The sequence below is a fragment of the Nematolebias whitei genome, chromosome 6 (assembly GCF_014905685.2).
Source record: "Nematolebias whitei isolate Nwh7 chromosome 6, NemWhi1, whole genome shotgun sequence".
Lineage (NCBI taxonomy): Eukaryota > Metazoa > Chordata > Actinopteri > Cyprinodontiformes > Rivulidae > Nematolebias > Nematolebias whitei.
In genome coordinates, this window is record NC_056503.1 from 10,336,376 (window position 1) to 10,349,680 (window position 13,305).

General features: G+C 41.1%; 1 protein-coding gene across 1 annotated transcript in view; it reads right to left on the minus strand.

Annotated features, from left to right (window-relative positions):
- The window catches only part of cwf19l2 (CWF19 like cell cycle control factor 2), a 34,437-nt gene that overhangs the window by 16,557 nt on the left and 4,575 nt on the right, over positions 1 to 13,305 (minus strand). The window contains exons 2-9 of the mRNA XM_037678016.1: positions 12,289 to 12,399; positions 9,182 to 9,298; positions 8,789 to 8,899; positions 8,497 to 8,616; positions 8,173 to 8,266; positions 6,017 to 6,138; positions 4,949 to 5,411; positions 3,609 to 3,822 (exon numbers count right to left, since the gene is read on the minus strand). Coding sequence (XP_037533944.1) covers positions 3,609 to 3,822; positions 4,949 to 5,411; positions 6,017 to 6,138; positions 8,173 to 8,266; positions 8,497 to 8,616; positions 8,789 to 8,899; positions 9,182 to 9,298; positions 12,289 to 12,399 — 1,352 coding nt within the window. The remainder of the gene's footprint in view (positions 1 to 3,608; positions 3,823 to 4,948; positions 5,412 to 6,016; positions 6,139 to 8,172; positions 8,267 to 8,496; positions 8,617 to 8,788; positions 8,900 to 9,181; positions 9,299 to 12,288; positions 12,400 to 13,305) is intronic.

Here is a 13,305-nt window from a genome sequence, read left to right on the forward strand (position 1 = left end):
TTGTAAAGAAAACGTAAAACTTCACACTTTAAACTAAAGTCTGTATTTGTCTGGTTGGGTTGTAAACTTTCACACCCACATTATAATACTGGTGTTAAGTCAGTCTAATACCATTCTCCAACAACTTGCTCTCTGAACGTCCATTTTACTGTACCGGTAATATTTTGTCCCACCCAGTTCACCATCAATGGAAAACTGATTTGCTGAAGTTTAACTGTGAAGTTGTTTGCTTGTGCGTGCTCTCGTTGTTTATCTGTGATGATCTATTTGAGTCACTGTGCTCCTTCTGGCGAACCTGACAGCCTCATCTGAGAGGATCGGTACTGCGACCCAAACAGCATTGTTCTAGGCGATTAAACTTCTCATAGCATCTTTTCCATCTGCTCCCGTGCTGTGGGCTCATTTCATGCTGCAGGAGCTCTGACTGCCACTTCACCCAAACAACTTAGCCTAATGAGGCAAAACACAGGAGACTCTACAGAACTCTGGTCCTCTGACATCTGGCTGACAACAGTTCACCCCTGTACAGAATGAAACACACTTGAACTAGAACATAAGGTTCAAGGTTCAAAGTTTTTTATTGTCATTCGCATCCCATATGGTACATGAGGTGGAACGAAACTGTGTACTCAAGGTCCCAGTTACATCCAAAAATAGCAAAAACATAAAGTATAAAAAAGAAACAGTATACAAGGATCTAAGATATACACTAAACAATAATAATATAATATAATACGGCGTATTAAACAGCAGCCTGAACATGAGGCTGTTGTGAGCAGATGGGTAAGACTAAAGCAGCTTAAAGGCAAGAAATCAGCAGCACAGATAAAGTCACATGTCACCAATTAAAGTGGCTTTTCAGTGATTATTCTGGTTAGAGACTCATGAGTCCAACAGCCTCAGGGTAGAAGCTGTTCCTCAGTCTAGTGGTTCTACACTTAATGCTCCTCAACCTCCTTCCTGAGGGGAGCGGGGCAAAAAGTGTGTGTGCTGGGTGAGTGGGGTCCTTCATGATGCAGGTGGTCCTCTTCCTGCATCTGGAGGTGTAGATGTCTGTGATGGTGGAGAGACTGACTCCGACATCTTCTGTGCAGCCTTCACCACTCTCTGCAAAGCTTTTCTTTCTGCAGCTGTGCAGCCTCCATGCCACATGTTGATGCTGGAGCACAGGATGCTCTCCACTGCACACCTGTAGAAGGAGGTGAGGACTGAGCTACCAGCTCGTCTCAGCCGCCTGATGAAGTAGAGTCTCTGATGAGCTTTCTCGATCAGGTTGGTGTTGTTGCCTCAGCTGAGGTTGTTGTTCAAATGTACCCCCAAGTACATGTAGCTGGAGACCACTTCCACCACATATCCTTCTATGTTCGCCTTCTTCACATTGATGTGAAGGTTGTTCTTCCTGCACCAGTTCTCCAGATGTTCCACCTCCTGCCTGCAGCTGGACTCATCATTGTTTGTGATGCATCCAACCACTGCTGTATCATCTGCGAACTTTAAAATATGACAGCCTGGATGGGTAGATGTGCAGTCATATGTGAGCAGAGTGAACAGGAGGGGGCTCAACACACAGCCCTGAGGAGAGCCAGTGCTGAGGGTTATGGTGGAGGAGGAGAAGTTGTGGATCCTCACTGGCTGTGGTCTGTTTGTTAAGTCTAGGACCCAGTTGCAAATGGAGGGGCTTAGTCCTAGTGTGGATAGTTTGTCCATCAGGGTTTGGGGGATCATGGTGTTGAAGGTGGATGTGAAGTCCACAAAGAGCATACGGACGTGAGTCCTTCTGCTCCAGGTGGGTGAGAGCAGTGTGGACCACAGAGGAGATGGCGTCCTCTGTTGATCGATTCTCACAGTTCTCACAGTATGCATACTGATGAGGGTCCTCGTTGATGTTGATGGTTGTTTTGATGTGAGTCATGACCAGTTTTTCAAAGCATTTAGCAACTATCAGGGTGAGGGCTACTGGCCGATAGTCATTCAGGCCAGTCACTGCTCAGATCATTGGTGTTTTGTTTTTTAATTTTACTTATTCTTTAAAAATGTATGTCTATTCTTAAAGGTGCATTTATGTCGATCAAAACTATTATGTAAGGTTTTGTTGCAGACATATGAATCAGTGTTAAAAAGTTCTGTGCAACTACACTAAATGCGACAACTTAGTGCCTCTTAGCTGTGTTTAGATGTTTTTTTGCATAAAACATATGTCAAAATAAACAAAATTTAACTTTGAAGGGAAAAGGGTGGAAGTTGGGTTTATTAGTTGCATTTGTGTTTTGGAAATCTCTTAAGTTTGAACTGTAAGCAAAGCTTTATAATAACAGAAGAATACTCGTGACTGAGACGCTTCACAGATACGTCCTCAGAACATTAGACCACAGTTAAAGCACATTATCCATTTTAGATCTGTATGATGAAGCTTTTTTGGACTAGTAGCTTTCTTCAGTTAGTGTCAAAACAAAATGGAAGCAGTGGTTAAAGGATTGAGCTGGAATAGAAATAAAACATGTTCAACAACAGTTCACTGAAGTCAGTGGGAAAGATTTTACTGCTTTCAACAATTATTTTACACACAGAGAAGAATTGTGTATGTTCACACTGGGATCTGATTTTGTGCTAATCTTAACATCATAATCCTGTTTGACCCTGGATTTGTTCTTGTCTGGATTATCTTTTATCCAAAGGCAACTCCCTACATATTGTTTTCATTTCATTTGTTATGCAGGTGAGCTTTTATTAAAAAAGTGAGCCTTTTAGTGTCTGTTTTGTTCAAATGAAGACGTTCGTGTGTAGTGTCCACAGCTGTTTTGCAGCGTTATGACAACATTACGAGTTGTAAGGCCTTAGAGGTGATCAAGTTCAAAAACCTGGACATCATCTGTCATCTAAACAATGTTTTTGGTGCAAGATACTCAAGTGGGCAGGAGTTACACCGTGGAGAAGAATAAAGGAAGGTGGTTTTTGCTTGTCCAAAGCAGCGCAAAGTGATGGGTCCTGGCAAGTGGAGGGCACAATTTTATCCATGACCAGGTGTAATGGTGGAGCCAGGGGGTGGCTAATGGTGCCCTTGGCCCCCAATAGATTAATTTTTGCCAATGGTCATCTTAGAATTTGACATGGTACCCAATTTTCAGTGGTGATATTTCTAAAGCCTAAACGCAGCTACACACCAAAATGGAAGTTGGCACTTTGCTTATTTTTCAAGCTCACAAAGTAAACATATATACGTATATGGAGACAGCCATCTTGGATTTTGACGTGGCAACCCAATTCTTGAAAGGAACCTTTCTTTCACCTAGATGTAAGAAAGGAAGTCGGTACCTCACTTATTTTTCAAGTTATCGTGCTCAAAACATGCACAGAGGGTCAGAAAGATGGCATTTTCCAATTCCCCCTCTTTGCTCCACGACGGGGGACAACAAATAACTTGTGCAGAATTATTTCTGGCTATTCATTGTGCAGGGACTGTTCCCTTTGGGAGCATACTGTTTGGTGTTGAACCAATGTGTGCAACCAGGTTTGATCAGGCAGATAGCACTGACGTGTTATCACAACTGGAATATTCAAACTCAGGGAAGTCTTGTTTTCAAAGCAACTAAATAAAAAAACTATCAAACCTCGATGGTGCAGCAACTTGAGGAGCAGTTACAGTACGCTCTGCCGGTCTCTGACTTTCCTGTGGCACTTTTTCCATGTGTTCGGGTTTGTGGGCAGAAATACTGCTTTTCTTCCAGGCTTGGTTGCTGTTGTTCTTTGGGGTGTGGTCCTCATCATCAGAGCTGGGTTTCAGGAATCGTGTGGATGTCTGAGCTGGACCAGGACGCTGAGGTGCTGTGCATAAACCAAAGAACAATTATCTCAGGTGCTAAGACAACTAGCTTTGATAAAGTTGGATAGTTATTGTTCCTTATTTTCAACTAGATCAGATTTTGCAAAGATTAGTATTGTTCCTTTTCAGACTTTAAAGTAGAGCCCGACTGATATATTGGTAGGGGCAATATTTTAGGCGTATATAGACGTTTGGGGATCTATCGGTATCTGTGTTAATTGTCCCATTATGTACAGATATAAACACTTCAAATTTTCACCCCTAAAATGCTGGGAATTAACTGTGTCCTTACATACAAAAGGTGTAATTATACAATGTATCCAAGAGAGGGTGTGTGTGGACTACTTTCAAGTCCTGGCAGTTCACTTTAAGTTTCACTTTCAGCACAGCCGAAGCAGCGAGCAATACTGTGTAGAGTATTTTGCTGAACACAGCATTGTACGTTTATTTTAACTGATCTGTAAAATAAAACAAATCAACAATAATAAATTATCTTCAATCCTCCAAGTTGTTGCCATTAGCTACATGCCTCTCAAGTCAACAAGCTAACATTTAAATAACCTAGCACAGGCTTGTAAAACTTTATCCAGCACAATAAATCTAACGTAGAGGTGAAATATCTCAGTGTTAGTAATGTTATCTTTGTCTTGTCTTTCTTTGTCTGAAATATTTGCTTTTCTGCATAAAAAACAAAAAACCCTGCTGTGGTCAACATTAATTAGACCTTCACCATATGTGATTGTTTAAACAATGAACGGGGAAATGTGTTTCTTTGTTTAATTTATATTTTTGTAACGCACTTGATAACTTTATGGTGAATAGTGGAGGACAGAAAATGTGAGCACACATTAGGAAGACTGTTTCAAGACTTCAAGTGTCAAAACAGGTTTAAAAGTAGCTGTTTACTTAGATTCTTGAGGGTGGACAAAGCTCAAATGTTCAGCCAATATATTGGTTATCAGCATTAACCTTCTCCTCCCAATATCTTTATCGGCGATAGCCAAAATTTCCGTATCAGTCGGGCTCTAATTTAAAGAGCCAACACGATTCAAACTCAGCTAATGAAGCTGTTTTTTTCTACGGTGATTCTTCAGACACCTAACAACAAAGACCTTGAGATGAACCCACCTCCAGCACTGTCATCGTCATCTGAAGTTTTGAGGAAACGGCTTTTTAGTGAGCGTGAACGTTGACTCCAGCTCTGTCCAGAAGACGCAGCTGCTGAACTGAACTTATCTTTGTCCCCGTCTTTATCCTTGTGCCAGTCACTTTCTAGCTCTCTGGACTTGTCTTTGTCATTTTCTCTGTCTTTTCCTCTGTCCCTGTCCCTGTCTCCATCCCTATCCTCCTCTCTTCCTCGATGCCGCTCCTTCTCCACTGCTCTCCTGCCACAGTATCTCTCAGCGCTCCGAGGCGATGAGTCTCTTTCACCTTTCCTCCACCGATCTCGATCTTGCCAATCCTCCTCTCTTCTCCTCCATCTCTCCCTGCCCTCGTCCTCTCCTTTCCCTGAACGCTCTCTATCTGATCGTCTCTGACCATAAACAGCTTCCTCAGCATCCGCAAGCCTCTTCTGAAATTCCTCCATCGACTGTTAAAGGAGAAACAGAAGAAGTGATGAAAATGGTTCAGATCATTCACAGGGTTGGAAACTTTTAGAGGACAGGATTGCTCAAAAGCTTTGTGTTTCATTTTGTACAGATGATTAATGTTGCCCATTTTAATCCTGTGAATGAGCATATGAGACCGAATGGTTTTAAACTCCTCACAAGATGAAATTCTTCCCTCTCAGGTTTCTCTTTTTAGAAACAGCGATGCCAAGTTAAGAAGTCTCTAACTCTCTGTGAGCCAGCTTCTAACTGCAGAGACTGCAGACTCCTGCCATCAGATACGTCAGCCGACTCACCACATCGGTCATAAAGTTTGTAAATGCTGCACTGCTTTAAACAGATTACCATACATGATGAATAATTTTGAAACATTTTTTAAAATCCTTTAAAACCTAGCAGCCAATGTGGCTTTGGGTCAGACGTTTTAATGATATAGATCTGGACTAGTTCATGATTTAGTAAAGTTGAGTTTTGTAAAAGAAGAGTAAAGAGGATAATCTTGGATGATTCAGAATCAGTGAGGTGACGTTTGTTATATTTTGAGCTGAAGTGAGCATGTGAATGTGTGAGTGCATCCAGATCTCACCCCGTATCTCGCTGCTACAACATCACTGAGGCTGCGCTGTTCTCTCTCTGCCTGCTCCTTCATCCTCTGATAACTTTTTCTCAGCCAGCTCAGACCACCATCATTCACCACAGGACCTGCAGCTAACAGCAGATAGAAACACTTTGACTAATGAATCGTCAGTGAATGAGTGATATCTTCTCTTCTGTCTCACATCACGGTGTATTTAATCCACCAGATGTTTTCCCATTTAAAACAAGTTCAAGCTACTTGGAGGGTACACAGGATATATCAGTAACTTCCTCTACAAAAGGAATAATTTGAAAATGGCATGTAAAAAATAAAAAAAAAATTGAAAAAATTAATTCATTCATTTTGGCAAAATCTCAAAATTTAGTTTAAGTACAGTAACCAGATTGTTTAATTTAAGAAAGCAGATAAGTTGGAGAGAACGTAAATGAAAGCTATAATTCAGTGATAGAAAAAGAAGCCATGAAATCCTGAAAATATGAACCTAAACACAGATTAGTGTTGGCAAAAACACAGAAGGGGTCCAAGAAACAACAAGAGTACTGAAGTGTTAGCATAAAAAGTAAAGAAAAAGACCACGTCGGCTGAATTTAGTATGTAAGTCCAAAGAACAAGAGGTGGCACAACTTCAGAGACGAAACACGACAAATGTTCTGACCCAACCCAAAAGACTTTGTGGTCGTGGTCAAGACAGAGGAGAGTTCTTTGAGTTAGAGAACATGGTGAGGCTTAAGACCATCCACTGTCTGTCAAAGGCCCAAGCCTTTTCTGAAAGCACACCGATTAGGGTGAAATATGAAAATCAAGATGATTTTTAAGACTTGTAGCAAAACCAAGACATTTCTGCTTCAGCCTCACAAAGGCAGGAATATCCACAGAAACATTGGCCTTATTTTTTTATCATTAACATTTGTAATTCCCCGAACAACGCACAAGCAAAAACAACAGGTTTTATTGTTGTGGAGGAGAATCAAATCTGCTTTGCTGTACACTAGTCCCTCGCTACTTCGCAGTTAGACTTTTGCAGACTCACTCTTTCGCGGTTTTTCAAATTAAGACTGGACACGAATTAAAAAAAAGCTAAATATTGTCCAGGACACATGATTGTCACCTTTAATATTACTCGAGTGATTGGGACAGTACAGGATTCAGTAAAAAATTAACAGGAAAAAAAAAACTTCGGACAAGCCCTGCCATTTTTGTAGTTTTCTCTCAATAAGCCTACACTGGATTGCCACTCAAAAGGACTAAATTACCCAGAAGCCAAAGTTGCCTTCTGCTGAAATGGAGCGAAAGTTTTGATCTGATCCAAAAACGTTCAGTCCTTATTCATAGTGACTTCGGCGCTCAGTGGATGCAGAGAGTCAACCGGGAATTGGACCAGAACCGAACTTCCAGTCTCATGGGTCAATCTGAGTGCTGCTTGCTGGTCCATGAAGCCTCTGGAGCGAGGAGGTGTTGCTTGGAGGTCCGGGGTCTTCCCCAGAGCTCACTCTGACGTTTTTCATCCTGATTTGGACTCGGTCGGGACCATTGTGCAACATGAGCAATAGTGTCAGAGCTCATACAGTTTTTAGTCAGAGTCGGAAAGATTTATTTGTCATACACACCACACGTGATACATGAGGTGGAACAAAACTATGTACACAGGGTCCCAGTTACATTAAAACAAAAATACAAATTGTAAAGAAAAACATTAGTAAGATCCGAGTCATGAACTAAGAATATACTACATTCACTAAACTAAGAATACACAAGACTAAGAATACACTGCACTAATAGAACAAAAACAATGCACCAAAACAACAGCAGCACGAACATGAGTCTGTGTGAGCAGATGAGGACTAATGAGCAGAGCAACATGAAGTAAATCAGCAGCATAAGATCAGCAGCATGGATAGTCAGCAGCACTTATCAACAACCAAGTGGCTTTACAGTGATTTTCAGTTTGTTTGGGTTTTTTTCCAAAGTGATTTTCACAGTGAGTTTTAGTTTTAGCTGTTCTACAACAGGTTTTTCTAAAAAACTAAAATTATAAAAATTTGATAAATAATTTAGATGTGCTAAAAATAAAAATAAAAGCAATACTATTTTCATATTCTGCTTTCTACAAAAATGCCTTGATGGTGATGATGGATGATTTTTACCTTTTTTTACTGCAGTTTGAGCGGTTTCTTCTGGGGGCAAACCAGTTCCTCCATCTTTCCAGTAAGGGTTCAGCTCCAGTTTGTGCAAACCAGCCTAAGAGTAACATTCATATTCATTAAAACTCTGTAAATAACACAAAAACACCCTGAGGACAGAAAATCAAAACAAACCACAATATGCTGATGTCCATTAACAGTTCCTTTTGTTTAATGACAAAACAACATGATCTCTCCTCATCTCCTTCTTACACAGATGGTTTTATGTTCACCCCTCCCAGTCAGACAGCAGAACAGAAACAACAGTGAAAGAAAAAGCACACACACCTGCTCAATAGCCTGAGCCTTCTCTCTCTCTGCCTCCTTCTGTCGATCTTTCTCAGCTCGTCTCGCTGCAGTGGATGTGGTTTTCATAGCCAGGAAGTCAAAGGTCATCCACTCGTCTCTCTAAGGGACAAAAACAACGAGAGAAATGACTGGAAACCAATAGACATATTTAAGCACAACACATCTTTAAAATATTTTAAATGTGGCACTTTCTCAGGAACAGTGAAATGTTTATAGTGAATGTGGCACCAAAGAGTTCGATGGACTCTGTGGGGCACGGTCCCCCTCTGACCTGGACGCTCTGGGCTGGGCTGGAGCTGCTCTCTGAAGTCTTAGATTGCTCTGTAACCTGCCAGGCTTTTGCAGGCTGAGTCTGAGCCTCAACCCACTCGTCTTCTGAGTCCTGATACAGACAGATCCAACACAGAGACACAATGAGACAATGGATGATCAAAAGATTAGTACAGAGACACAGATCTGATGTTATATATACTCTTGATTAATTACGTTTTTAATACACTTCAGTGTAAACAATTCTCAACTCTACTACCAAGAAACTTGTCGACTAATTTTACATAATCATAAATTAACAGGGGCTCACTTTCATGTAACTTTACACAGTAATTGTTACTGACTTTCTCCAGGTGTGTGTGTTGTGTGTGCCATGCAGTGGGACACGGTCTACCTGTGAACTGTCACTCGAGCCAGCTCCTACTTCTGTCATCTTTTCTTTCTTGATTTTCTTCTTCTCCTTTTTCTTTTTGGATTTTTTCTCCTTCTTCTTTTTCCTCGCAGATCCCTCCTGTTGAATTTAGCAAATTGTATTTAACCCATTAATTTGTCATTACTGTCAGTTTGTTGTACAGTATATCTCTATCAACATCTTTAACTGCTCATCCATAGTCAGGTCATGGAGACAAAAGGACCAGGAGAGAAACCCAGACACCCCTCTCCTCCGCAACACTTTCCAGCTCGTCCTGGGGGACCCCCAAGACGTTCCCAGCCCAAAGAAAATACACAATGCCTTCAGCGAGTTCTGGGTCTACCCCGGAGCCTCCCACCAGTGGGAAGGGCCTGGAAAACCTCAAGGGAGGTGTCCAGGAGGCATCCTAATCACATGACCAAACCACCTCAACTGACTCCTTTCAAAGAGCAGCAGCTCTACTGGGGGACTGAGTTCCTCATCCTATCTGTAAGGTTGAACCCTTAACAGAATCGCCACCTTAACATGGTGGAGGGATTTGAGTAACACGGTGATCCTGTGGTCTATACTGCCTGGGACATCAGCCCTGGTAAGGTCATCCACAGCAAACAGGCCTTGGTAGGGGGGTCAGACTAAGAGTGATTCAAATCCTTGAAGGATGAAACAAGCCAATTAGAAAACCTCTCTTGAGCCAGGCATGGGGGGAGGGTTGCCTCGACGGTGAGAGCCTAACTGTTGACTCCTGGGGCTTGACCGGACCAAGCCTGAAAAAATGACAGGATGCCACCTCCACGTGGACCTACCGCCAGCGAGCAGGACTGTCAAGGTCAGGTGCTGTGAATGTAGGGTGTCTGTTTGACGTATATTTATAGTTATTATAGTTATAGTTACAAAAAAGAAAAGCTTTGCAGAGAGTGGTGAAGGCTGCACAGAAGATGTTGGAGTCAGCCCCCCCACCATCACAGACATCTACACCTCCAGATGCAGGAAGAGGACCACCTGCATCATGAAGGACCCCACTCACCCAGCACACACACTTTTTGCCCCGCTCCCCTCAGGAAGGAGGTTGAGGAGCATTAAGTGTAGAACCACTAGACTGAGGAACAGCTTCTACCCTGAGGCTGTTAGACTCATGAATCTCTAACCAGAATAATCACTGTGAAAAAAATCACATGTTGTTGCTGATCTGTTTCATGCTGCTGCTGATCTGTTTCATGCTGCTGCTGATCTGATCGGTTTCATGCTGCTGCTGATCTGTTTCATGTTGCTGTGTTCATTTGTACTCATCTGCTCACACAGACTCATGTTCGTGCTGCTGTTCGGTGTGTTGTTTTTGTACTACTAGTGCTTAGTGTATTCTTAGTTCAGAATATTTCTTAGTTCATATCTTAGATCTTATTACTGTTTTTCTTCACAATTTATACTTTTGTTGGACGTAACTGGGACCCTGTGTAGCACATGTGGTGTGAATGACAAATAAAGAAACTTGGACTTTAATTTGTTAGTCACCAAAATTAAGCAAAAAGTCCTAATTTCTCTTTTAGATCTTGGTGTCTAAAAGATCAGAAAGGAGTACCCCAGAGGAAGCATGGAACAACAAAACTGCATTAAGTATGAGACAGCAGCACGCTGGCAACACAGTAAGCATGTAGTACTGAGTACTAAACAAGTACTAAACAAAGAGCAGTGACATTTAAACGCCCAGACTAAGATTATGAAGGTTCAACCGATGCAGTCACAAAAGCTTTGCAGACACAGAAGAACAAAAAGCTTTAGGAGAGTCGGATACTAGGATTTTATGAAAAATGAAAATTCCTGTAGGTTGTAGGGTGCAGGGCCTTTAGATTGCTGCCTCAGATTAGCAGATTAGATTAGTGTAAATGGGGGTTAAAGCCAATGTATTTTGGTGCTAAAGTAAGAGACAGTTAGCTGGAGGTTGTTGAGTAACACTGAAACTTGGTTTATAGTCAATGCAGAGTGCCAAGACCATGTTTCGTTGACATGGGTGCCCAACAAAAAATGGATATTTTTCTACTCTACCACATACTGAAACCCCGTCTTGTGAATTGCCCCCACTCAGAACTCTGTGGGCATTTTTTTTTTCCAATTTTTTTTATATATATATAGAAAGAGGCTGCAGACGCTGCTCTCAGTTACTGAGGATCTGCTGGCCGAGGGTGTGACTTTCATTGTATTAATGACTTCCTCACTACAACTGCAGTGCTTCCCCTACCTTTATCCAAGGAGACCCTGTCAACAGAACCGTGTGCCCTGCCTACAAAGCCCCCCCACCACCACCAGCAGACAACTTTGACTGAACACTGAACTGTTGCAGTAAAAATGATCAATAAAATCAAATAAAACTTAAAGAACTCGTGCAAGGAGATGGGACATTTTGTGTGCATGGAGGATGCAGCATGGAGTCACAGGCATCCCTCCGCGGCTGTGCTGACTGAGAGGAAGTACGCCTGAGGCGGGAAGTGAAGGCAGCACGACGGCTCAGTGGTCAGCACTGTTGCCTCACTGCAAGAAGGTCCTGAGTTCAATTCAACCTTGAATTTGAATTTTGTGAAGTGTTTTCAGTGTGCACTGTGCAGTGTGATGTTCATTTCTTAAGTGAGACGACTGCAAACTGTTAAGAGTTAACAACATATTGTTTTGTTTAAAACATATGGATAAAATTACATTTGATATATTTTGCATTGTTTTGCACTACAAGAAAGAAGCCTAATACTCGATTTATTTTTTTATTTAACAACTCTCTGGACCTGGTAGTGGTATCTTCTTGATTGAGATTATTTTGTGGTATAGCAGTTTTCAAAATAAATGCTGGTAAAAGGACACCCTATGCATTGTTTTTTCATTCTTATAGCAAGTTTTATACCAAAAACATATCATGATGTATATCGTTACTGCCAACCATCACAATACATATCGTGATATGAAAAATACTTTTATCACTTTATTACATTTTTAGTTTAAAAAGTTTGTTTAAATTATTTTCTAATGCTGAAATTTCATTTTTAATTATGTCGTCATGAATGCCTAAGTACACTTTTCAGTGCTTAAGGTGAAAAGGTGAAACTTACTTCCTGCATCTGCTGCAGTTTTTGGTTGACTTCGGGGAGAATCCATGTGTCCTCCCCTCTCAGCCTCTTCAGCTCCTTCTTCCTCTCTTCCTTTTCATACTTCTGCTTCGCCTGCATGGATACAGTGAGAAAAGTTCAATACAAAATAATAATTAGATATGTTGCACTCAGAGAACATCAGATCGGTCTCAGTTGTTTTCTCTTCCAATGAATGAATAAATAAATAATGTTTTAATATGTCACAAAATGCTGCCACAGGACAGACGAGAAACTTCAAGTTCAAAAGGTTTAACATTTTATGTAAAAGTACAGTTTTGATGAAAATCTTAATTGAAGTTTCCTTCACAGACTGAACAGTAGGCCTGTCACGATAACACATTTTGCTGGGCGATTAATTGTCTCAGAAATTATTGTGAAAAATTATAATATTGTTTGAAATTTGACAATAATTTGTAATTATTGTCAAATTTGAGAAGAAATGTTGGTAAATTTTTGTGTGCAATACCTTTTTTGACTACTGGATAGTAGTATAAGACTGTTTGAACTGAAGGATGGATAGTGAGGGAGCGAGCAACGTGTCTCTTTAAGAAAAATGGGAGGGAGGCCCCTTGATGTGACATGGGCTGTCTCTCATTTCTGTTTTCCCGTTATCAAAATGGCAGACGTTCGGTGTGGTTTAAGTTCTTTAGCATAACATTTAACAGAAAACTTTTAATAAAAATCAGTAAACAAGTTCTCAGCTTCTTTTTGCAGAGAAAAACAACTTTTTAGATGAAGGCACGGGTTGCAACCGTGAATTTTGGAGCTTTGACAAGACAGAGGTTTTACCCCGAGGTTGGCCTGTTAGCTTAGCTCGTAGCTTAGCTTCTCAGCTTAGCTGCTTGTAATGATCTAAAAACGTGACTTTGGATGATTAAAACAGATTTTAAAGAGAATGGGAGGGGACAGTGAAGAGCACCGGAGTTGAGCCTTTTCTCATCCAGTGTCTTCAGTAGAAAGAGAGAGACACGAAGAAAC